The sequence below is a fragment of the Danio aesculapii genome, chromosome 6, assembly GCF_903798145.1.
Source record: "Danio aesculapii chromosome 6, fDanAes4.1, whole genome shotgun sequence".
Lineage (NCBI taxonomy): Eukaryota > Metazoa > Chordata > Actinopteri > Cypriniformes > Danionidae > Danio > Danio aesculapii.
The window spans coordinates 14,149,566-14,176,014 of NC_079440.1; the positions used below are offsets into that span (position 1 = coordinate 14,149,566).

At 38.8% G+C, this 26,449-nt stretch overlaps 1 protein-coding gene across 2 annotated transcripts; it reads right to left on the reverse strand.

Annotated features, from left to right (window-relative positions):
* Nucleotides 1-9,671: 9,671 nt before the first annotated feature.
* pjvk (pejvakin) lies at nucleotides 9,672-19,655 on the reverse strand. 2 transcript variants are annotated; one of them, XM_056458987.1, is made up of 6 exons: nucleotides 19,445-19,655; nucleotides 15,496-15,691; nucleotides 14,095-14,236; nucleotides 13,894-14,011; nucleotides 10,154-10,297; nucleotides 9,672-10,072 (listed from the first exon to the last, which is right to left on the reverse strand). In XM_056458987.1, the coding sequence occupies exons 1-6, from the start codon at nucleotides 19,653-19,655 to the stop codon at nucleotides 9,771-9,773; spliced, it is 1,113 nt and encodes a 370-aa protein (XP_056314962.1). In that variant the 3' UTR covers nucleotides 9,672-9,770. The 2 variants fall into 2 exon arrangements, with proteins under 2 accessions (XP_056314962.1, XP_056314963.1); XM_056458988.1 differs by lacking the exon at nucleotides 10,154-10,297.
* Nucleotides 19,656-26,449: the final 6,794 nt, after the last annotated feature.

A 26,449-nucleotide genomic window follows, 5' to 3' on the forward strand; every position in this document is an offset into this window, starting at 1 on the left:
GGGTTGGCATGGGCTATGAATACTCCTGCGGGAGTATAGACTCTGGGAGACCCCTGCGGGGGTTAGAGCCATGGGGTGGACAGGAATCCTGCTGGGGTAGTAAAAATGGGGAAGGGCAAGTGAGGACTCCAGCTGGATAGTGGGGGTGAAGGGGGCTGGGGTGGGGCATGGACTCCAAAGGAGTGAATTGCTCAAGGAACACTCCTTGCGGAGATAGAGCTGGGAGGTGGCAGCGCTATATATAAATATATATGTATATATGAAAATATATAGATATATAAATATATAATGGGGTAATCTAGTGCCTTGGGGGGGGGCGATTTTTTTTGGACTCCTGCGGGAGTCGAAGCTCCTGGACACTCCTGCGGGAGATAGAGCTGTATTTGCCATCTCCAGCTGGAGTCGGGAAGAGGAAGGGCAGGTGAATGCCCCAGCTGAAGGGTGAATGGCAGTTGGGCGATGACCCCTGCGGGGGTCGATGCTCGGGACCACTCCTGCGGGAGTTAGAGCTTGAGGGTGACGGCACTATATATAAATGTATATTTATATGCGTGGGTGCATATATATATACATATATATAAATTAAATAAAATAAATGAAAGGTAAATGTGTAAAATAAATGTATAAGAAATTAAAATAAGCTAGGGCCGGGGAGGGTCGGTGACGTGACTCGTGCTCGTGTCACAGCTCGGGGTTGGTTGAGCTATTTTGGCCAGCTCCAGTAGGAGTCGGGAGAGATGAGGGGGAGGTGAAGACTCCTGCTGGAGGGTGACGGGCAGAATTGGTGCTCTGGGGGTGTTCCTGCGGGAACAGAGCGTGATGGTGGCAGCGCTATATATAAATTAATATTTATATGCGTGGGTGCATATAGATATGAATTTATATAAATAAAATCAAACAGAGAGAAAAATAAAAGTCAATATTATATGTCATTGTTAAAATGACTTATAATATGTAAAAGCTAGGGTTGGGGGAGGGGCTGTGAGATGATTCCTGCGGGAACCGAAGCTCGGGGTAACACTCCTGCGGGAGTCAGAACCATGGGGGGACAGGGTCCTACAGAAGTCAGGGAAAGGTGGAGGGGTGGTGAAGACTTCTGTGGCAGCGGGCGGGGGGGGGGGGGGGGGGGGGGGGGGGGGGGGGCGGGGTGACAGGGGGTGCCTGGGCGGGAAAACTCCTGCTGGAGTTGGGTGAGTGAATAGGGAGAGAAAGCTGAGTGCGACTCAGAGCCAGAAGGAAGAAAGCAGGGTTAGGTGGCTGGGTCGTGCCCGCGCCCTTGGGTGGCTGAGTAGCTCCTCCGCCCTCTGGGAGCCGGGATGGCTGTGTCTTGTCTTATCCCTGGATTAGGCTCGTGCCTTTGGCCGCTAGGTTTAAGGTGTCTGCTGGTGAGGGTCCTTTGTTTAGATGACTGTGGCTGAGTCGAATGTAAGATTTGAAGGTATCGGAAGACCACCTTCCTATTGTTGTATGTGTTGTTGAGATAGCCCTTTATGTGCAACTGTGGTGGCGGCTCCAAATCTGACTGGAGTATGAATCTGGTGGGAGGCCTGAATGGTGGAGGACTGCTTTAATGTGTTTTTGAACCAAGGCGTGTCACTGGATGGTGTGTGAAAAAGGGGGGCTGGGGGACTTAAGCTTAGCATTTCCTATAGTGTATGTATGCTAGGAGTGTTTGGAATGGCTTGTGGGGGAGGGAATATTGAATATGTAGATGCATTGTCCTTTTCTGGATTGATCTGTTTATCATGATTGATAGTTTCCTCGTCAATCAAAGTTAGATCTGTGATGGTGGGGTGGATGTACGGATCAAATTAGATGTTACTGTAATTTCACAACATCTGAGAAACTCGAAAAAACACAAGAATAAACATTGCATCTAGAGTGTGGTCTGTATGCAAGGATAGGTATCCTTTCTGAGTGTGGAAATGCGTTGGAGAGTATGTAGGGCGAGATGGGCAGTCTGATGTCTGGGAGGGTGGGAAGCCTAGAATCATAGTTTGTGTGAATGCAAGTATGTGATGAATAGACTGATTGTTTGCGGGGGCCAACGGGAATGAAGTGTTATGTGGGGAATGAAATGTTTGGATGTGTTCTGTAGGGAGGAACTATTGAGATATTCTGGGGTTACTTCCTAAAATATATTTATAGGTGTTGATGCAAATCATGTATGTGGGAATGTCATCTTCAAAGGAGGGATGAGGTCAGGTGCGGCTCTGCTTCTGGTACCAGTTTCTAGAAACAAAAGCAAGAAAGGGAATCAGCAATTTCCTTATATAATTAGGAACATGTACAACAGTTATAAATTAATTTTTTTTTTTTTTTTTTTTTTTTGCTGAAGTCCAAATGAAGAGTTGTATATGAATTTAAGCATGATAATGATAATGATAACGCCTTTTGTTAGTGCAGTGGACAGCGGCTTCATTGTAATGGTAAATGAGAATTTTGGGGACGGACTTTTAATTTCTCCGCGATATGGTCCGTTGGTAGCGCGTCGGCAGTCCTAATAACATCCCTCTAAGCCTACGGCGGGGGCGGCGTCTGTGTATTAAAGATATGTACTGAGGATGAAATTGGATCGTTTATAAATGAGTGGGCAGCAATTCCAGCGCTTAGGAAGGAAAGCATAAGCCGGTCGCATGCCTTAAGCGCTGTTCGGTGACGTGCTGCGTTGCGCCATGCATTTAGAATTCAAAACATATGTTCTATCGGGATGCGCGTCTGGGGCTGTCCGCAGTGCTTAGTCACAATTCAGGACTCTATTTGTATTCTGCCGCGCCACGGAGCGCTATGTAAATAGTTTAGTTTAAATTACATATGAATTTGCGTGTCTGGTGTGCATTAGCCTTCCCCCTGTCATGTGCGCACCCCGTCGCCGCGCTGAGCGGTGCCTCCGGTGCGCGACGCCCTTCAGACCGAGTTGATATGGCCGAGATCGGATAGAGATATATTCTTATCTAATCCGGGGACTGATGCTGCGAGTTGGAGGTGCGTGACAAAAAGGTGTCCCTGCAGGATAATGCGCGTGTGAGTTTTGATGTCCTAAGATAGACAGTTTGTGCTTAGCGCGATCTTTTCTCTTCAAGAATATATAAGGGAACTAAATTTCAGTCGATTTATTTAGGTATGCATGTATGCAATTCTGCGAATCCAAATTGATGCTTAGGAATTTTATAGAAGTGCTTGAGCCGGAGGTTCTTCCACGATGGAAATGCCAATATTAGAAAGACTTGTCACTAAGTTTCTTATATCTTCAGATATATTATATCTTCAGAACTTATATCTCAGGGATACGTGTAAACGTCTAGTAGATGAACTACGTGCGAACGCCGTAGTTATTGGCGAGAATCCCGCAAATTGTTTCTGAAATGTGGTTACTTCTGCGTCCGAATGATAGACAGACTGCGAAGTAGAATTGTGATGCCTGATTAATGCCAGAAATCGGAGATACCAGAGATCAGGGTTTAATGGAATTACTTAAAAGGCGGGGGTGATGTCGACTGCGAGCTTTGCAGCAGACTAGATTAATTAAGTATCACGCCACAAACCAAGAAATCTCTTTAGGGCATCTTCGTTCGGCGTGATGAATAATGCTGAAAAAGGCGGAATTATGAGAAGATGAAAGATCCGTTATTAGACGTTTTTAGAAACGTTCTAATGCCCATTTCAGTAGGCTAATGTGAATGTGCTTGACGAAGCAGCAAGAATGAGGGGATCGAACATGATTTTATTGTCGATCTCTTTTTCTATAATAGCTCTGTGATTTCTGGTTCAGCGTTGGTGGAGGGCTGGGAAGGGAGCGCCAAGATACCGGGCTTGGATCCGTTATACAGACCTGGAATGAGAAATTCAGAAAAATTAGGTCAGGGTGCAAACGTAAATCAGTATAAAGATTCAAAATGTTGACAAGTAATTTGTTTTCTTTAGACTTGGCTGACGGCGTGCCTGTCGCCGCAGTAGTAGCAAGTGTGAGAGGAGGGAAGGCTGGGTTTAGAGTGGTAAGGATTGCTGGAAGAGGAGGGCTGGAGTTTGTACTGGATTGGGGAGCTGCAGGCTAGAAGAGTTGCGTTATTGTCCGGGAGATTCCGAGATTGCTTTAGGGCTTTCTCTGGTGGCCCGGGGTGGCGCAGTGTTTGTGGGCTGTAGTACGTACTGTTTAGGGAGCGTGTGGTTGTAATGTCCTAGGGGGGCGGAGTCAGCGAAGACGTGGATTCGTAAGGTCTTTTCAGGTTTATTGCAGCAGTATGGAATGTGTGGTTCCGGCGTCTAGGAGTTTGGAGGAGTTCTGTGACTGTCGTTTGTTGGATACGAGAGACGTATGATGACGCTGGAGAAGGTACGTGGCGGTTTGAAGTAGCGGGAGATAGAGGATTGAATAAAACATTGTGCTCTGGCTGGAGTAGCTAGGCCTTTGGCCTCTTACTGGAGCCTCAGTCTCGGGCAGACTTCCAGGCTGAGCTGGGTGTTGTTGAGATGGGGCTGATGTTTCAGGGAGCGCGGAGCTTTCTTTCTTGCCCGTTGCTGCGCTGTTGTGATCTCCGCCGCCTCCGTTGTTGTTTTCGTTGTAGTTGACGACGATATGATGATGATGGTGGTGATGATGATGGTGATGATGATGATGATGATGATGATGATTGAAAATAGGAGGTTGTTTTGTCCATGAGTAGCTTTCGGAAGAGCTGGAGCGGACTTGTCGTTAGTTTCTTCGGAAAACGAAGATAAGAGAGTAGTTCTAGCTAGGCTACTTATAGTGAGTTGGGGTTAATCTGATTGGCTAACTAGTGAATGTAAATGAGTGGCCAGCTGCGGTCAATCATATCACGTGCTCCTCTCGAAATTAGTTTGAAAACTTCACGTTGCTTCACATGTAAATTAGTTTTGGCTTCCCACCCAACGTAACAAGGGGGAGGGGCCATGACGCTCTGTGTTTGACAGGCTGACTAAGAGGAGCAGTAGTAAGAGGATCCGCATTCAGTCGTACATGTACGACTCGAACACAGACCAAGCAGAGAGTACAAAATCATTTGTGTCTTTGTACAGTTTTACAGCCAGCTGTTAGTTTCAAGTGCCGAGCTTGTACACAGAAACTAATAACCACGCACACTGAATTAACTTTGACTGAGGCACCGGATGCGCCGCTCGAAGCCGCGACACGGCACACCAGACACTCTCTGTGGCGTGGCAGAAACATGAAGTGTCCTGAATCGTCGCGCCACGCATTTTTGAATTCTAAACATATGTTTCTATCAGGGTACACACAACGGCGCTTTAAGTCTGCAGCGGTCCGCGGCGCCCAACCGTCAACTTGAGTGTACCCTGATAGAAACCTATGTTTAGAATTCTAAAACGCATGCTAGTTAAGATCACAGGGAGCTTCTGGGATCGTGAGAAATGCAAACGGCTGAATTATAAGGTAGACTCAATGAGAAGTACACATGTTTGCAAACCTACCTAAAGATACAACCAATAATTCCGATTAGAGCGATAATGTGGAGAATATTGCTCTTGTGTTGAGCCCAATGAGCCTTGCATCTAAAAATAGAGCTAGGGTGTTCCTTTTAGTGATATCGCTTCGACTCACGCTGAAAATGGCGGACGTGAATCAACAAACTGAGGATATGATGAATGCGCCTGTCAATCAATATTGGTGGGCGGGGGTACCGCACTCCTACGTAAAGTTGCGGTCGGTTTGAAAACCGCTCCAATTGGTCCATCGTTTTTTATGTTGTTAAATTGAAAAAAAAACAAAACACTGGGTGTGCTTATATCACCCCAATATGACGGTCTATACACCATACATGCACAAATGTCTGTCCAAACAGCTTGAAAAGTAGATTTTTTACCATAGGTGCCCTTTAATATCTGCGCTCCATTGATAATGCCTTTTTATAGTTGTGGTCTGCGTGCTTAACTCTGAGTTGGTCTACTCTTAGTTGATTGACCAAACTCAGATCAGTTATTCTGAAACCGAAAACTCTTGAGTTTTTAATCTCTCAGTAAATCAACCCAGAGTTCAAGTTTAAACTCCGGGTTGGTTGAACGTCCTTACTGAAACAGGCCACTGGTGACACTGGAGTAATGATCAGTAGTCCTCAATTAATGACAATACTATTTGTTTGATCAAATAAATGCAAGTAAGATTCTCAACTTAAACATTTTAGATAATTCTCTTTATTGTAAACAGACATGGTAAACATTTCAGACAAGAATTAGTCAAGGCCATGTTATAACCTCTTAAGGCGCAAGGTGTTTTTTTACATGGATTTTTAGTTTCTCTTTGCTATTTGGGCTTATTAGAACCTAACTGGAATAAAAATCTAAGTGTCATCTTTTGATACAATGTACTTTTAGAGAAAAATGATGTCCATATATTTGGACTCATGGTCCGAATTTACATAAAACAGTTTTTCCTGAACTTTTTTTATGCATATTTAACATAGATTTTTTTTTTTTTTAAACTTGCTTTGACTATCAGAGAGTAAAAACCTTTTTTTTTCACATTTTGAGACACTGCTTGCTGCAGAGCCACTTGAGCTCCAGCTTGAGCTCTCGCTCCTCCTCCTATAAGCTGTTTTAATTCGTACACCCACCCCTAACAGCAACCCCCATTGACATCACTCGTGGAAGAAGTGCAAGAAAGGAGGAGTTAGAGCTCAAGCTCCCCCTTGCTGGAGCTCAGCTCTGCCCAAGTGGCTCTGCAGTGAGCACCACTTGTGGGGGGAGGGCCCATTTTGGACAGTTAAAAATAATGTTTGGTACATTTCATTTGCTGCAAAACAGTTATGTGACACTATGTAACAATATATAAAACATTCAAAGTATTTTAAATAGCCACTTAAGAGCTAAAATGTGTTGTACTCAAGCCCTAGGAGGTTAAGATATGCTCTTGTCATTTAAGCTCTTGACATTCTGTGGTTTACATTTAACAAAAGCCAGATATTTTTTTTCATTTGTTGCACTGTTCTGGCTGATGAGGCCAACAGGTGTCAAATAAACACACAGATGTAACCTTGCCTTCACACTCTCTGGAAACTCTCTGGTTGCCTGGTGTTCTGTTCACGGGATGCATCTGTCAGTATTGCACTTCCTGCTCTGGCTTCACGTGATCTGCAGGCTAATTTATTGATTGGCCTGAATTATTCAGATGACCCAGTGTGCTCAAAAACAGCAGCTGGCCTTCACGTGATGAAACAAATATCTGCCCTAGCTTTTTGACCTAGAGTATCAATTATCTCCCTCATTTGTATTAGGTAAGAAGCGCCATTTCAAAATGTATATTAATGCATGTTATTGACAAAATGTAAACAATGTGACAATTTAGCACTAGTTCTGTCTATGGTCAGCCCCATTCATTTGGTTTTAGTATACTTTTGTTACAATGATTTTTTTATTATTATTTATGAGTGTAGAATTCAAGTCAAACTTTTGGAAAATTTTGAAGAAAACAGTTTTTTTTTAACCCTTGTGCACTGTTCAACCCTTTCGTTATGTTTGGGATGAAAACATCTACTGAATTAAGCTGCTGTAAAATTGCATCAGATTAATATTTTTTTGCGTAAATCTGTTTATCAACCTTAGTCCTGATCAAAACTACTAAATTGCTTAGAAAATTACATGATTTTAACTCTTTAATTGCCAAGTTCACAAATGATATCACTGATTTGGTGAAAAAAAAACAACACTCAATGACTTATTTTCAATATAAAAAGTAATTGTGGACTGGATTGTTTTACCTTTTATCACAGTCTTGGACATGAACGTTTAGTAACAACATTGGCTTTAATGCGTTGTTAGATTTTCATGTTTTGTCCCTAATTTTCTTTTGGTGGCTGTTTTTAGCCCTATTGACTTCCATTATAACCACATTTGATGGTGCATAAATACACCGTCTTTGTCCATGTAGTTCTGAGAGCTGAGATACATATTTTGATTTTCTCAGACACATCAAGGTAAGTGCGTAAAGGTCACTTTCACACACTCACAGACACACATACACACACTTTAATTTACTACTATACTCTATATAAAATGCACTCTATATAAAATCCAAAGGGTTAATGGTGCCAACTGATGATCAACAGTAGAAATAACAAATTTTACCTCTTCCCAACAGGCAAATGCACCAACAATCAAAGAATGCATGATTACATGATGTCATGGTTTTGAATGTGGTTATAATGGAAGTCAATATAGAAAAAGCAGCCACCAACCGTAAATTAAGGAGCGAAAAAATGAAAATCAATCAAAAACAGTGCATCAAAGGCATGATTACAACACTAAAACTTTTTTTTGTTTTATGTCCAATCTACTTACATTTTCAAATCAATTAAGTTAACTTGATAGATTTGTGGTCATAATCGAACTAAAGAGAAATGGAATTAAGACATGTGGAGTATGCCGATTTTAGTCGCATTATTGAAGTGCAGTACAGACATGTAAACACCTTAATCGAACTTTTATTACCGTCATGTATGACTTTTCGCTGTGTTATGCGACAGGATAGTCCACACACACACACTCACACGGCTGTTTGACTATTCTTTGCACGAGTCAGTGAACACCACAGACACCTGCATTGTGAAATGTGGAGGTTTTTTTTTCGTCCATTCAGTATGCGGTATGAACTTCCATTAAAACAACACTCCTCCAGCAGTTCACTGTCGCATCCAATATCTCGTTTGTCACAGGGGGCATGCACGAAATGTTCCCGAATGAAAGTGAAAGTGCCAAACTGCAGTTAAAGTCGGCAAATCAAAAATGAAACACCTGAAATTACATGAAACTCTGGAGGAAATGCGGATACCGCAGTGACCTAATGACCTTAATCTTTTTATGTGCTATAACATGTAAAACGGGATCATGAAAGGAACATTCAAAAAGCAACTCATATAAATGCCTTAGTCTTATTATTGTCTCAATTAGATTAAGGCTAATAGTTCAATTACTGAAGTCCATGTAAACGTAGTCAATGTTGTTTCACTTGTCCAAGACTTTGATAAAAGCTTAAAGAATCCATTCCACAGTTACCTTTTATATTGAAAATACGTTGTTTTGTTGGTTTTTTCACCAAATCAGTGACATCATTTATGAATTTGGCAATTAAAGAGTTAAAATCCAGTAATTTTCTAAACAAGTTAGTAGTTTTGATTAGGACTGAGGTTGATTAACAGATTTATGCAAAAACATTTGAAAAAAATATTAATCTGATGCATTTTTACAGCAGTTTAATTCAGTGGATGTTTTCATTCCTAACATAATGAAAGGGTAGTAAATTTGTCCAGTGTATTGTTGAGTGCTTCTTTTTTTTTTTTACTTTAAAGCATTTTATCAAAATATGTGTCAAAACAAGATTTGCCACCAAAAATCATTCTGCTAGCTGAAACGCATAAAAGGTTACGGCCAAATTAAGACACAAAATCATCCCAGAGTGGATGAAAATGTCCTAAACAGCGCATAAGGGTTAAACAAATGTCTCATGCTTATTTAAGCAGCATTAATATGATCAGTAAAAATCCTAAATATATTTAAATATTTAAAAGGACTGGTTTTAATTATTTTTAGTTACACAAAACAGACTATTACAAGTGATTTTATGCGATAATCCAGTTTTGCACATAAGCCCAATTCGCATCTTTGGATCTTAACATAGCTAGTTTCAGATTATGAAGACTTTGATTGGCTGGATCAGTTGTGCTTAAATAAGATTCGAGCTAAACTATGCAGGTCCCTGGTTCTCCAGAAACAGGTTTGGACACACACCTCTAGGCTGTTCCTCACCTCAAGGTTTTGTGCCAAAGATCAAAACATGGTACAGCATGAAGACGGACATATTTGTTTCCTCCTGAAGTGCATTCCAGACAGCCGTACACAGTCTCGCGCCTCTGGTGTCCCATCCCGCATAGGGCACAGGGTCCTTTAGGTATGTTATGGTTGAGCAGATTGACACGCGTGTGCTTCTCATCCCGCAAGTAAGCTGAGGACAGATCCGTCATGCTGGCAGCCTTCTCGTAGTAGTCCGTCACGACATCATCCATGTACATGTCAGAGTGAGTGAGCTCTTCAAATGTCCTGTCATCTACAGCAAGCACAGAGGGACAAGTCAAGACATATTTGGAAAAATTCTTCAAATCTTACAGCTATGGTACAGGGACCTCACCTGCTCTGAAAGGATTCCCATAGATGATTCCTGACAGGAATCTCCGAAGTCTTCCAACGGAAAAACGACCAATAAATCCTCCGAGCTGCTCGCGTATCTGTTCCTTCTCAAAGCCTCCCATTGACTCTGGAGCTACACAAATGTCTGACCAAATTTGCACCAAAAGTAATTAGTTAAAAAAAAGCCACGTAAAAGAGTCTTTAACTTGAAGTGATTACATCTAAATCTAACTTCATTCATTTATTTATTCGTTCAATTTTATCCGCTTTTCTGGGGCCAGGTCGCAGGGGCAGTAGTCTCAGGAGAGAACCCCAGACTTCCCTCTCCCCAGACCTTCCCTTCAGCTCTTCCGGGGGGAATCCCGAGGTGTTCCCAGGCCAGCCGAGAGACATAGTCCCTCCAGCATGTCCTGGGTCTTCCCTGAGGCCTCCTCCCGGTGGGCCATGTCCAGGAGGCATCTAAAACAGATGCCCGAGCCACCTCAGCTGACTTTTCTTGATGTGGAGGAGCAGCGGCTCTACTCCGAGTTCCTCCCTGGTGACAGAGCTCCTCACCCTATCTCTAAGGGTGCGCCCTGCCACCCTGCCAAGGAAACTAATTTCGGCCCCTTGTATCAGAGATCCTGTCCTCTCGGTCATGACCATAGGTGAGAGTAGGAACGTAGATTGACTGGTAAGTCGAGAGCTTTGCCTTTCGGCTTAGCTCCTTCTTTACCACAACAGACTGGTACATCAACCAGATTACTGCTGCCGCTGCATCGATCTGCCTGTCAATCTCACGTTTCATCCTTCCCTCACTCGTGAAAAAAACTCAAGATACTTGAACTCCTCCAACTGGGGTAAGGACTTTCCTCCAACCTGGAAATGGCAAACCACCTTTTCCGGTTGAGCACCATGGCCTGGGAATTGGAGGCGCTGATTCTAATCCCAGACGCATCACACTCTGCAACAAACCGCCCCAGTGCATGCTGAAAGGTCCATATTCGATGAAGCCAGCAGAACAACATTGTCTGCGAATAAGAGAGATGAAATCCTGTGGTCCCCGAACCAGACCACCTCCGGCCCAAGACTGCTCATAGAAATTCTGTCCATAAAAATTATGAACAGAATTGGTGACAAAGGGAAGCCCTGCCGGTGTACAACATGCACTGGAAACAAGTCTGACTTATTGCCGACAATGCGAAAGGAAACTACTTGCATAATGACTTTAGAAAGTCTACATATTTGGACCAGTACCATTTCCTCTTTTGCCGCTGTTTTAAGAATTTATCTCCCAGAATTGCAAGTTTTGTTTCTGTAAGTTGGTTTTGGGTGTTCATTGATATTGAACTCACTAACTGGGAGGTTTTGTTTTGGGGAGTTCATCCTTTTTCAGAGGTTATGTTTCAGGATTCTTTACCTTGTCAAAGGGTTTTACTTTATATTTTTAAGACTGTAGTAGGCTAATAGGCTGTAGTATTGCAAAAAATGGCAGTGGCAATTCAGGGACTCCTGATGTCCAATGGTTAGGCTTTAATTTAGTAGTTTCTAGCATCGCATTTTTCTCATGCGCACTGTTGACTTTTCAGTGTTAAATCTCAGATTTAGGCCACTTTACCAGTACACTGTTAATATAATTCTTTTGTAAATTACAGAGTATTTAACTGTAATATAAACTGTATTTTACTGAAAGACAGTTATGCAGTATGTCACTGTATTTTAAAGTTGCTTTGTCAAAATAACTGTATATATTATAATAAAGATAAGCATACGATTCTGTAAATACATATACAGCAAGATAAATGGCGTATAAATGTAAATACAGTATTTTTGCTGTAATTTACAGTTCGTTACTGGCAAACTTCTGCCAGTAAGTTACTGTAGATTCTACAGGAAATTGTTAACAGTGTACAACATATGGACAGCTGCTTATTAATTATATACATCTAAATAAAAGGTATTTATCATTTTCAGCCCTCCTTAAAATAAAATCTCTTAATATTTACATCCAAAAGTAATTGTGTTTAACTTTGTGTGGTTTGAAACTCGGAGATGTTTTCTCAATTTGTTAATGGTTTTCTATTTACGTGTGTTTTCTTAACTTCTACCACATTTGAGCTCTCTCAGTCACTGTAGGAAATTGTTCAAATGTGCTTGGTGAAAAAAAATGATAAAAATGTCCACTTTAGTTATAATTATGCATGGACTAAATGAAGCAATAGTATCTGGATGCAGCCTTTATGATGCAAGCTGAGATTGCATCACTCAGCGATGCAATGTCAGACCAAGCGGCAACCTCCCGCTCTCCCTCGGGAGGCCAATACGGAAGTAACTGAAACTGCAATTCATCAAAATTCCGCTAGTCCTGGCTCCATAATAGAGCAAAGTGCAATTGAGCCCACTGTTAGAATGGCCAACTTTACAGCAGAAAAAAAGGTGTATACAGCCTGGTACAAAGAACGATTTTGGTTCATATAGCTATTATTACCCTCCATGACAACTGTGAGGGGGGTGAATTTTTTTATAACTCATCCATTTCCTTTACATTAGGTTATTTTAAGTTTGCATAATTAAGGGCGTGGCCACTTGAGTGACAGCTAGGTCTCGCTGGTTGCCGTCACTTCACCTCAGCTGAATCCGGCAGATTAGCCACTGATCTTGGCATATTCATCGTATTGTGCTCACAAACCGTTCACGTGGCCTCCTTTTCCCATGTGAGTAAAGTTATATACTTGTATACCATCTCTATAAATGTATTTGTTTTATTTAAGATCATTTATCATTAATATTTTTCTTTAGACCCGTAAAGCACTCCAGAATGTGACAGAATGATTAGCTGTAGGCTCTAGAACAGTCATATGAAGCGTTATCATACAGTGTTGTGCTGGATTTTATCAACAGTCTTGCATTTACTAACACACACACACATCTGAAGTGTTTGGATGTAATTCGCGTTTACCTCCTGTAGAAAAACATCTTAAGAACAATGTTTAGTGGCTCAATGTGTTACAGCAGTGTTTTTGAAAGTCTAAACACTTTATTGATATAGTACACAGCCAAGCACATGTGGTCAGAACACAAACGAGTCGCAGGTAATAAAGTATCAAGCGTTTCTCCCAAAGTAAAGTCTTTCTGCCAGGTCTCAGCAAAGTGCCAGCAGGTGTCTGTAGCTCAGTCCACTCTCCGCCTCTTTGCCCTTGTTTGGTATCCCGCCGTTGGTGCGATGACGCGCGAACAAAATGGCGACGGTTGGCCGCGCCTACTTGTGGCTTCTTTTGCGCTCTTCAGAAACCTATGGGTGACTATGGGATGCTACGTCCATATATTTTACAGTCTATGTGTCAGACACAATGCACTCAAAAGGAGTGAGTGACGTCACTGTGACGGGTAGGGTTAGGGGTGTGGTTAGGTTAACCCATTAAAAAGCATTGGATGCAGCTCAGATTGCACTGCACCTGGTCTGCATCCAGACCCCTCTCAAATTAAGGGCTTTTTATAAACCTTGTACGCTAAAACGATTCATTGGATTTACTACATTTTTAAGGTAAGTGCTTGCAAACAGTTTATATGGGCTGAATTGAAACAACTAATTAAATTTAGTAATGTTCAACTTAATTTGTTTGTTTAAATTCGGCCCATATAATATGTAACCACTTTCCTTAATGTGTAAATCAAATGAATGATTTTTCTTAGTGTAACAGTATGAAATGTATGAGTCAGAATGCTCTATTTTTTATAATCATAAAGTCTTTAAGTGCTTACCAAGACGTCCATCGAGTCGCACATAAAGCTCCAGTACACTGAATGCTATGGTTGTGTGGGCTGGAATAACAATGGCTTTATCTCGACCTTTAGGGTTTCGCCCATCGTCTATCTGAAACTATGTGAAAGAAAGAAAGCTTCAGACAACAGATTTATAGCCCATGCAGTATATTGTTTGTAGGCCTTGCTTGCTTTGCTTACCCTCATGGTCGTTCCTCGTACTCCAGCATGAACAGTAAGGGAACACTGTCGTGTGGTGCGAATACTTTCCATTACTACACACAGGACAGTGCGTCCACTATCTTTAGACTGACGGATCAAACAGTGATCCAGGTCGACTTTCCTGATAAAAAAAAGGTGTGAGATAAATAGAATGCAAATGTTTTGTTAGTGAGCGAATGCAATGTAATTCTTTTGTTGAAGGTGAGGGAACAAAGTAAAGTTTCTTTGGGGAACACAAAATCTGTAGAAAAATGTAACATAGGCTCATTCTGAAAATGTAGCCCTGTATTCATTTCTGGAGATCGCGAATTATGTAGCCAGAACCATGTATGTCAATCTGTGCTTTTGAAAACACTATCGGTTGGGTTTAGGGAAGGAGGAAGGTGATCAGTCATTCAGTCAGTCAGTCGACAGCGCCCTCTGGTGGATTTATGCAAGAACAGCAGGCGTGAATGGCACTCGTGAGAGAAATTTGAGATTTCAAAAAGCGTACACAGCGGCCTCTGGTGGATTCGTGAAAACAAAAACTGCAAAAGAACGTAGCTCCTGGGATGTGTTTGGCGCTCTCCAGAAATGTATATAGCAGTAAGTTTTCAGAATGAGCCTGGGTTGAAACATTGTGTCTCGGTAGTTGGTGGAATACAATTTGCTTGTGTTTCAAAGGGCAAACACAATATATTTGTGGGAGGATACACATTTTTGGGAACTAACACAATGTTTCTGTGAGGGTATATGCAAAAAAAAAATTTATATTAATAGTAATAATTGGGCCATGACAATAATTTTGTGAGACAACATGTTACTTGGACAAAAAAACTTGAATTATAATTAAATGCAAATATTCTGCTACATTGAAAAAAAATGATTCTTTGGATTTGCTAAATTTTTTAAGGTAACTTTACATTACTGAATTCAAATGTGTTTAAATTCAGCCCATATAAATTGTTTGCAACCAGTTACCTTAAAAAAATCTGTAAATCCAATGAATTCATTTTTTTCAGTGTACCCAAACATTTTACAATCACTGGCAAATTTTCAGAGCAGTCAACAAATCCAAAATTTTGGGGGTTTCACAGAGATGTGAAAACAGTTTGCAGTTTGCAAAAAAATTGTAAAAGAGCACAAAAGGATTGCAATTTCTCAAAATCAAATATATATATATTTTTATCTCTGTGTCCTTTTTGGGACTCCATTAAAATAGTTCAAGCAATCAACATTTAAACATCATATTCAATTTTTTTTTGTTCCTGAATATTTCTGTTTGAGTTTTTTTATTCATAAATAAATAAATAAACTCAGAAATGGTCACCACATATTGGTCTAACAGTCTAACTTGTATAGAGTCACTTTAACCGACTGTATAAACATACTATTCTTTACCTGGCATTGAGTTCTCTGAGTAATGTAGGAACTTCCACCTCATGTTTTGTCACAATTCCAAACGAGGCCTTTACTGCCACAGAATCTGAACCGCTCACGTTTACTCCCACCTCATGGATCAGGTGGTTGCCCAAACGCCCATTTAGGGCAACATCAGACTTGTCTTCATAATTCAGTAGCTGATAAGAAGAGACCCCTGTCAACCAGAAACAACTTTATATTAAAAGACTTTATGTAAAGTGTTTTTACTGTGACTACAGTATATTCTACCCTTAAATATAGATATTTGGGTATCTTTTTTTTGTGCTTAGGGAAGTTTTTGACTGGTGTATGTATCAAGTACCTTTAGCTGTCAGAAATGCTTTTAGTAGAATGATCTATTAACTCACATTAGTACTGTATTTACAGTAGATACTTTCAAACATCAATCCATTTAAATGTAAACGCAGTAGTAAGATAGTAATAACACACCTGAAGTGTGTCAAAAATATACAAATTGTTCATTCATTCATTCATTCATTCATTCATTCATTCATTTTCTTTTCAGCTTAGTCCCTTTATTAATCTGGAGTCGCCACAGTGGAATGAACAGCCAACTTATCCAGCACATTTTTCACGCAGCGGATGCCCTTCCAGCTTCACTGCGTTCAATTTTAGCATACCCAATTCTCCCATACCACATGTCTTTGGACTTGTGCGGGATACTGGAGCACCAGGAGGAAACCCACGCGAACACTGGGAGAACATGCAAACTCCATACAGAAACGCCAACTGACTCAGCCAAGGCTCGAACCAGCGACCTTCTTGCTATGAGGTGAATGTGCTACCCACTGTGCCACGGTGTCGCCATATACAAATTGTGAAACTATTTAAAGGCTTAAAATTGTAATCGTATATAACACGATTATTGGATAATTATGTTTTTACAGTGCACTTAAATTCCTGCATTGTCAAATGTTTTGGGACATCCACATTTACATGCACATCAGCTTTAACAACATCCCCATCTTAACCTAAATGGTTTAATGTGGAGTTGTCCCACCCAGCTCTAACAGCTTCATCTCTTCTGGGAAGGCTTTCCACAAGGTTTAGGAATATGTTTATGTTTATGACCATTCTACTAGAAGTGAATTTATGAGTACAGACGCTGATGTTGGATGAGAAGGTCTGGATTGCAGTCTCCACTGTAATTTATCCCAAAGGTATTCAGTTGGGTTAAGGTGCAGGCCAGTCCAGTTCATCCACACCAAACTCGGTCATCTATGTTTTTATGGATCTTGCTTAGTGCACTGGAGTGCAGTCATGTCGGTACAGGAAGGAGTCATCTCCAAATGGTTCCGTCACAAAGTTGGGAGGAAAATATGTTGGTATGCTGAAGCATCAAGAATTAATTTCACTGGAACTAAGGGTCCAAGCCCATTATCTGAAAACCACAACTGCCCAGAGTCCAGTGGCAGCATGCTTTACAGCACTGCATCAAAATTAATTAATAGTTATAAAGTTTTCTACGCCCTGCTCCTGAACTCATCAGGAGGCCATGTGAAGATTGCCCTGTCTATAGCTATTGACCACAGAACTTTGTTGATTTCTGCACACTGTGTCACAGCATGTGTTTCCACTTTGTTATAGAACCACTAGCAGGTAGCCGAGAAATATTTCATAGTGTAGAAATTTCACAATGGACTTAACGCGCATATGAAAGCCTATATTTATATAGCTCTTATCTGGACACTCAAAGTGCCTTGGACATGTTTGGGGGGAATCTCTTCATCCACCATCAGTGTGCAGCATCCACCTGGATGACACGACGGCAGCCATATTACGCCAGACTGCACACCACACACCAGCTGATTGGTGGAGAGAAGACAAAGTGATGAAGCCAACTACGATATGGGGATGGTTAGGAGGCCATGGTGGACAGAAGCCAGTTTGCAATTTGGCCAGCATGCCGGTGTTCTTTTTCGAAGGACATCCTGGGATTTTTACGACCACAGAGAGTCGGGACCTCGGTTTAATGTCTCATCTGAAAGATAGCACTCACTGAGCAGTATAGAGTCCCATTTACTATACTAGGGTGTTAGGACCCACACAGACTGCAGGTTAAGTGCCCCCTGCTGGCCTCACTAGCTTTCTCATGTGTTCTCCCATCCAGGTATTGAACGGGTGCAGCCCTGTTTAGTTTTTTAGTGGGTGACCATGTGAGCAGTCTGTATTCCTAGGTGCTTGATTTTATGCAACTGTGGCAATAGAAGTGATCAGGGCACCTCAATTTAGTGACTTGAAGGGGTGTCCCAAAACTTTTGGCAAAATACACAGACTTAAAAATTAACTTTTTAACTTATCCAGCCCTCTTGTGAAATTCGTATTGTTTTCAAATACTTTCCAAGCGATGTTTAACAGACCAAGAGCATTTTTCACAGTATTTACTATAATATTTTTTCTTCAGGAGAAAGTCATTTACTTTCCTGGAATAAAAGCAGTTTTTAAAATTTTGAAAACAATTTTAAGGTCAATATTATTAGCTCCTTTTAGATAAAAAAATTCATCTACAGAACAAACTGTTGTCTAGTAACTGGCCTAATTTTCCCAACTTGCCTAGGTAACATGATATTGTAGTTTAAGCTGCTCTTTAAGCTGAATATTAAAGTATCATACTTTAAGTTGATACTATAAGTTGAAAAATATTATGTATTCTCATTATGGCAAAGACAAAAGGAATTAGTTATTTTAAATTAGTTATTAAAACTATTATGTTTGAAAAATATGTTGAAAAAAAAAACTTAAACACCCTTAAACAGCACTTGAGAAATATTTAAAAAAGAATTACAATTTGACAAAAGTCTTGTTGCCTTTATAAGTTTTAGGAACAACAAATAATAACTTGACTTCTAGTTGATCATTTGGTATCAGAAGTGGCTTATATGAAAGGCAAGGGCCTCTAGATTATGCTTATTTTACCAAAATAAAATATGATCATGTCTTGATTTTTAATTCTTTAATTACGATAGTAAGGTCTGACTTTGCTAAGACAAAAGTCTTGTCAGTTAACAGGAACAATGTACAGTGTAGAATATAGTCATGGTGCAGTGGAAAAAGAATTAATATTGTGTATAACTCCCATGAGCTTGGATGACTGCATCCATGCATTTCTGCAATGACTCAATAAACGTATTAATAAAGTCATCTGGAATGGCAAAGAAAGCGTTCTTGCAGGACTCCCAGAGTTAATCAAGATTCTTTGGATTCATCTTCAATGCCTCCTCCTTTAGCTTACCCCAGATATGCTCAAAAATGTTCATGTCTGATGACTGGGCTGGCCAATCCTGGAGCACCTTGACCCTCTTTCTGAAGAACTTGCCCTCTCTTGTGGTTTGTAATGTAATGGGCAGCACAAATATCTTGATACCTCAGGCTGTTGATGTTGCCATCCACTCTGCAGATCTCTCACACGCCCCCATACTAAATATAAGCCCAAACCATGATTTTTCCTTCACTAAACTTGACTGATTACTGTGAGAATCTTGGGTCCATGCTGGTTCCAATAGGTCTTCTGCTGTATTTGTGATGATTGGGATGCAGTTCAACAGATGATTCATCAGGAAAAATCTACCGTCTGCCATTTTTCCAAAGATCAACTAGAAGTCAAGTTATTATTTGTTGCTCTTACAACTGGGATCAATGATAAGACTTTTGTGAGGTAGTGTACAGTTCTAAATATATTTTGTAGTCACCTTAATAATTACACCTTTAATCCTATCAATTCTTTAACCCACAAATAAATTTACCACAATTCTGTCCTAAACCCATATCTCACCTCAGCAAAACATGGCATGAGCACAAGAAATACCTAAGAATAAGACTTTGATGGAATAAATGACACCCAAAATGGCATAAAAAAAGATGAATGATTGTTCAGCTCTGTTGTTTTCATAAAAAATGATAACCTCACCTGCTGTAATCTCTTTCTCTCCCACGAGTATGTCTTTCAGAGAGAAGGGGGTTGTGGCATATTTGGTCTTCTTCCAGAAATGTCGTTTTTTCTTCCTCGTCACCAGGCTGAGGGGCTGATATCTGTCTGCTTCACTCAGACTGGGGACAGGTACGAGGCGTCCAGTGTCTCCAACCTGCTTTACAAAGTTCTTGGTCGCTGCTGCAAACATGACTATTCAATGCAGCTTCATCATAGTATTTCGCAGAGTAGCACTTCAGTTTGTCTACGGCAACATCGCGACCTGTTCCTGGCTGAACGAGACTACAGAGGTGCTGCTTGGGTTTGTCCGAGCAGATCATAAATAATGAAGCGTCCGTAAGCTGATCAGGGTGTCCTCTGCCATATGTGTAGTGTCTCATCGGGTTCAGAGAAATAGGCCTGACTCCATTACAACTGAAATTCCCTCCAAACTAAAATATTCTTTATAGTTGAGTTTTTCTAATTATAATTATTTAGTTAATACTTCATTTAATCTATTATTGTTGTGTTATTTTAAATAAATAATTATCCTAATGTAGGTTTCTGTAATTACCTACACTGTAAACATTTTTTGTAAATTACACAGTATTTAACTGTAATATGAACTGTGTTTTACTATAGGGCAGTTATGCAGTATGTTACTGTATTTTAAAATGGCATTGTGAAAATTACTGTATATTTTACAGTAAAGATATACAATGCTGTAAAAATATATAGAGCAAGATAAATTGTGCTGTAAATGTCAATACAGTATTTTTGCTGTAATTGATTTACAGTAAGTTACCGTAGATTCTACAAGAAACTGTTAACAGTGTAGTTTACATTACTTTTAATGAGGTTTAAACATTCATTCTGTAGACGTTAACAACTGATGGGTACAGTGCCATCTTGCCGACAACATAGTTTTGACATGTGGGTCTTCATAACTTCAAGTTACGCCTCAACTACACGTTACGCCCCCTTCATGTTACGCCTCTGTCTTGCAGTCTACAGACAGATGCCACTCTTTAAAATGGATATAATTACAAATGAATAATAAGAATATTGTTGTACATGATCTTGGCATTTGTTTGGAATTGATTAAATTCAATAGTACGCACTAAAGCTTTTGTACTGCCAGTGTACGCTCTAAAAACTGAAAAATACTGTCAAATTAAAACATGATTAAGGGTATTTTACCATTAAAAGAAGTTGCGGTAAGGCTATTTTACTGTAAAATAATATTACGGTAGGGCCCTGCTATACTGTAAAACACATTTACAGGTAAGTTACTGTAAAGGGGCAGTTGCGGTAAATTGCTGGCAACAGTGCTGCCAGTAAGTTACTGTAAAATTCAATAAAATGTCTAACAGTGTAGAACCATTTTTATTTTCATTTAGTTTTCTCTTGTTCTTTTGGTTCTCTTAGTCTTGCTCTTTGCTTTTTTGTTTCATACTGACCAGCTCAACTTCAGAGAAATAAGACATGTTTCAACAGTACAGCACATATAAGAAACAAATCACGGGTTACCAGAATAGCATCTGAAGAATAACAGCTTCTGCTCTGAGTTGAACTTCTTTTATGGTCTGTTATATTTAAGATGGACCTGAGAATCTATGTATAAAGCTAAAGGTTTGCGGGCCAGTGATTCACAATAACATTAATAAAAACGTGGTTGTAAACAACCAAAAAGTGTCTCTCACCTAGTAACCAAACCATATTAGATCTGCAGTGTGGACATTTCTACTGTGCTAGAAGTAAGCCTGTTGCATGAAAATGTGTTTATTCTGCAGTCAACAAGGTGCCTTTTGGCTTAAATGTATTTACGGAGGAACCCACTCAATCATGACCTCATGTGGTTCCTCTTTGTGGAGAAAACTGAGGTCGGTCACTGTTGAAGGCACACTGGTAAAACATTAATGTGGAGAAAGAGCTTTTGTAAAGAGTTTGTACTTTCTGATGGCAGCCAATAACACCTTGAGGTCGCTGTGTTTTACTCTGGCAATTATGACGATAAGGTGGGAGAATGTTTGCAATGGGAATAAACTTCTTCATTTCGAGCTGTACAAGCAACTGTAGGACACGCATAGGAGGGAAACAGGCTATTTTTGTCTTGAGGTAATTTGCCTTTTCAGATGTAGAAAGATTTGAGCAATTAGGAAGGCTGAGTTTGAATAAGCAATCCTGAACTGAATACTCAAAAGTTTCTTTAGAGGTACTTTGTAAATGAAATAAAAAGTTAAATTGCGGATTACCTATAGTCTCTAATGTTAAAAATGTAACAAAGCAACTTTAATTGACATTTTTAGATGTTTAGATGACATTTTACCTTATGTGAATTAAAGTAAAAAAACAGGTAATTTACTGCTAGTGCTTTTAACTGTTATGGGTTTATTTTCACATAAACCAATATGTCATTATTCACAGATGCAATTTATATATATATATATATATATATATATATATATATATATATATATATATATATATATATATATATATATATATATATATATATATATATATATATAATTTTATATATAGAATATTGAATTGAATTGAAAATGGAAATCTTGACTTTGAAATCTACAATATAAATCCAACACAATCAACAATTTGTGTTGGGACAACATGAAGGAATTAAGTTAACTTAATAGTTTTTACAAATTTAAGGTTATTGCACATAAAACAATTAAGTTCTCTCCCAAAAAGTCGCAAGAATTGTGTTGTTTCAGCTTATTTTAAGCAGCTTATAAGTAGTTTGAACAAATGGCAAACTGCATTTTTTGAGCGCATAAGATATATATTTGGATACAAATATATCACATATTAATATACATTCATTAATAAATAGTTTGTAATTAGCATGCATATTATTAGTGTTTTGCCAGTTTATCAGTATCAATAAAGCACATATCAATTTAAAGTGGCACCAAATTTACTACACAATATGTATGCTAAAACCTCATTGGATAACATGGAAATGACATTTCCATATAAATATTAATGGTATTATGATCATGACCTTCATCTCAGCTCCTTCCATTACAAGTTAAAGACTGATAGGAATATCTTGTGTTAATGAGTTTGAACTCATGAATATTGATGAGAGTGTTAACTAATTCGTGTTTACTAGTTAAATAAATGGTCGTGTTCAACACTTTATATATTCAGTTGCAACATTTAAGTGTTAACATTAAAACATCTATATGCAAATCTAAAAAAGGTACATTTTAAAACATTATTATATGTTTTGTAACCAAGATCAACCGTTTTATCAGGAAGCAGATTCACTATTCACACACATATTTTTTTCGCTGCTTATTCAAACTATTTATGTAAAATGAGCTTAAACAACTCAATTCTTGAGTTTTTTTTTGGGGACAACGTAACTGTTTTATGTTCAGTCCACTTGTATTTGTTAGGTTAACCAATTTATTCTTGGACAGCCTGAATGAATTGTGTGGAACCCTACATTTTCTTTAACAGTGTTGACTGGTACTAGCATATTGGCTGTTTATTAGTACTCTCTTAATTAATGAACTACTTTGTAATTAGCATGCATATATTTTTGCCTGTTTATAAATACTCATAAAGCACATATTAATCTAAAGTTACACAAAATGTATTTTTATATAGAGAAAAATAAAAGAATTCTAAAAAGTATTTGTTTTTCCTTGATGTTACCAGTTTTCAGCTTTCTTCAAAATATCTTCTCAACTCCAAACTCGTAAAGGTTTGGAACCACCTGAGGGAGATTACAAATATCGAGTACATTTTTATGTTTATAGTGAACTATCCCTTTAAGTAATCATATTATAATCAAAATTTTTGCTTAGATAAGCACACTTTTGAACTAAAAGGACATCATTTATTGTCTCAGATGAGTCTGTATTTGTTATTTTTCTTATAAAATGCATGTATAGATATTTCATAAACTTATTATGATTATTATGACTTGATATTCAGATTTTTTATTTTATAAACCTCCTGACAACAGTTAAAAAAAACAAAACAGAGCACTGCCCCACTCCATGTTTACAGCTAACTAAAGCTGTTTCTTTGCATTAATTTTTTCATACATTTCCCCCATGAAAAAAAATACTATTTTTGAACCATAAATACTTTCGAACCAATTTATCTCTTGTGGTAATTCTAAAGTTGCTGTGGTAATGTTTCTAAATACATTATAAAACAGTATGCTGTAGCATTCATTAAAAAAAGATTCATTATAAGTATACTGTAAAAAAGATTTTTTTACAGTAACTTAACGGCAATTTTGGTTGCCAGTTAAACTGTAAATTTACAAGCACACAGTTTTTTACAGTGTATAATAGTTTTGTTGAGTTGAGATATACTTTGGGCTCTAGTTTGACGATCCATGCGCAAAGTGCAAAGAGCATGGCGCAAAAGCTATTAGGGCGTGTCGGAATCCACTTTTGCTAATTTAAGGATGGAAAAATCTGCTTTGAACTGAGGTGCATGGTCTAAAAGGGTTGAGTTTATTTTCTTAATGAGTTATAGGTGTGTTTTGAGAATAAACCAATCAGAGTCTCATCTCCCATTCCCTTTAAGAGTCAGTCGTGTCCCGCCATAGCGCATTTGCTATTTACATGACGGATTTATTATTTACATTACAGCTTGAGAATGAGAGATAAGCCTCCTCATTATTCACTTTCACTTTCGTTCTCGTGGATAGGGAAACCTTGTACACTGAAAAAAGTGTTGCATGCAAAACTGTTGCAAACAATTTATTTGTGTTGAATTTAAACAGTTGAATTTTATTTAATAATGTGCAACTTTATTTGTTTGTTTAAATTCAGCCCAAATAAATTGTTTACAACCACTTAACGTAAAAAAAATAGTAAATCCAAGGAATCATCTTTGAGGAATTTTTTTGAGTGTATGCACATACATTAATTAGCCTATAAATAATTCATTTTGTTTGTTTAGTGCAAATATTTGTTTCAAAACTATTTCTAAATTCAGTTCTAATTTCCAGCAAACGAATAAATGAACAATATTAATTGGAGTTTTATCCCCATATGGTCTAAAACCTGACAGGTGGGCAAATCTAAGCTTGTTTTTAATAAAAAAAAAATACATATGCATATAATAAATAACACTGCTAATAATAATAACATTATACAAAAGCAAATTGTTATGAATAAATTGAAAAAGCCCCCCGAGATGAAGAAGGCATGAAAGTTTGGTTTTTATATTTATATAGGCTGGAAAATAATGTTTTGTAATATTTTAATCCTTTATATTTATATCCTATAGGCTATATATCCTTTATATATCCTTACTATTTTAATTATTTCTCATTTGTAAAGATATTTGCGTATTGATGTACACCCTGTCTGTATTAAGCAATGTGTAAGCCAGGCGCACGACTAATGCACTTTGCTGGACAATAGACCAGCTTTGATCTGATCTATTTGAACCTTCTATTTAAGTTCCTCAAAATAGCAACGCGCCAGCAATGCGCCTCAAAATAGCAACGCGCCAACAATGCACCTCAACACGCCTCCTTTTTAGACCAGAACGCCTATGGGCGCACATATGAGCGCAAATGCATTTGCTATTTAAACAGCGTAGCGCAAAACGACTCTTGCGCCAAGCTGAAACTAGCAAACAACTATTGCGTCATCGCGCCTTGCACCGCATTTCGCCGGGTGTATGATAGGGCTCTTTGTCTTTTTCAGGAAAATGTCCTTTATGCTGATGACACTCAGATCTACTTAGCCTTACTGCCTAATGACTACAGCCCCATTGACAGCCTCTGCCAATGCATTGTTGAAATTAACAATTGGATGTGCCAAAACTTTCTTCAGTTAAACAAAGAGAAAACTGAAGTCATTGCGTTTGGGAACAGAGACGAGGTTTTCAAGGTGAATGTGTACCTTGGCTCTAAGGGTCAAACAACAAAAAATAAGGTCAAGAATCTTGGTGTGACTGAAGTCAGATCTGAGTTTCAATAGTCATGTCAAAGCAGTCAGTAAATCAGCATACTATCATCTCAAAAACATTGCAGGAATTAGATGCTTTGTTTCCAGTGAAGACTTAGAGAAACTTGTTCATGCTTTTATCAGCAGCAGGGTGGATTACTGTAATGGCCTTCTCACTGGCCTTCCCAAAAAGACAGTCAGACAGTTGCAGCTCATCCAGAATGCTGCAGCCAGGATTCTGACCAGAAGCAGAAAATCAGAGCACATCACACCTGTCCTCAGGTCTTTGCACTGGCTCCCAATTACATTCAGAATAGATTTTAAAGTATTATTACTGGTCTATAAATCACTAAATGGCCTAGGAGCTCAATACATTACAGATATGTTCACTGAATACAAACCTAACAGATCACTCAGATCTTTAGGGTCAAATAAACTAGAAATTCCAAGAGTTCAGTCAAAGCAGGGTGAATCGGCTTTCAGCTACTATGTCTCTCGCTGCTGGAATCAGCTTCCAGAAATGATCAGATGTGCTCCAACATTAGGCACATTTAAATCAAGACTGAAAACACATCTGTTTAGCTGTGCCTTTACTGAATGAGCATTGTGCTACGTCCGACAGTTCGCACTATTATGTCTTTCTTTTCTTTTTTTATTCTTTTATAACCTGCTTTAACACATTTTAATATGTTTTAATCATTTTATTGTTTGTTTTTTTATTTTCTTATACTTGTCTTTTTTATTCTTGTTTATTTAAAGCAATTTGAATTGCCACTGTGTATGAAATGTGCTATATAAATAAACTTGCCTTGCCTTGCCTTGCCTTGCCTTGTCTTGTCTTGTCTTGCCTTGTCCTATATACAATATAATACACCATGATATATTATAACTGTAAACTAAATTTACTATAAATTAGGCTATTATGGTATTATTGTGGGTTGTCAGTTGTCATGTGTGTTGTCTGTACTGGTTCCCATTTCACATGATACTTTAATTGTATTGACATTGTATTCATCAGCCATCACTAAAAAACATTTCTGATCCAGGATAACCA

Excerpts from the sequence above, each read along its gene's own strand:
- pjvk (XM_056458987.1), bottom strand. The coding sequence starts at position 19,655 with ATGTTTGCAGCAGCGACCAAGAACTTTGTAAAGCAGGTTGGAGACACT. Across the intron at positions 14,012-14,094 it reads TACGAGGAACGACCATGAGG|TTTCAGATAGACGATGGGCG; the intron begins GTAAGCAAAGCA and ends TCTTTCACATAG. Across the intron at positions 10,298-13,893 it reads GCGACTCGATGGACGTCTTG|ACATTTGTGTAGCTCCAGAG; the intron begins GTAAGCACTTAA and ends AAATTTGGTCAG.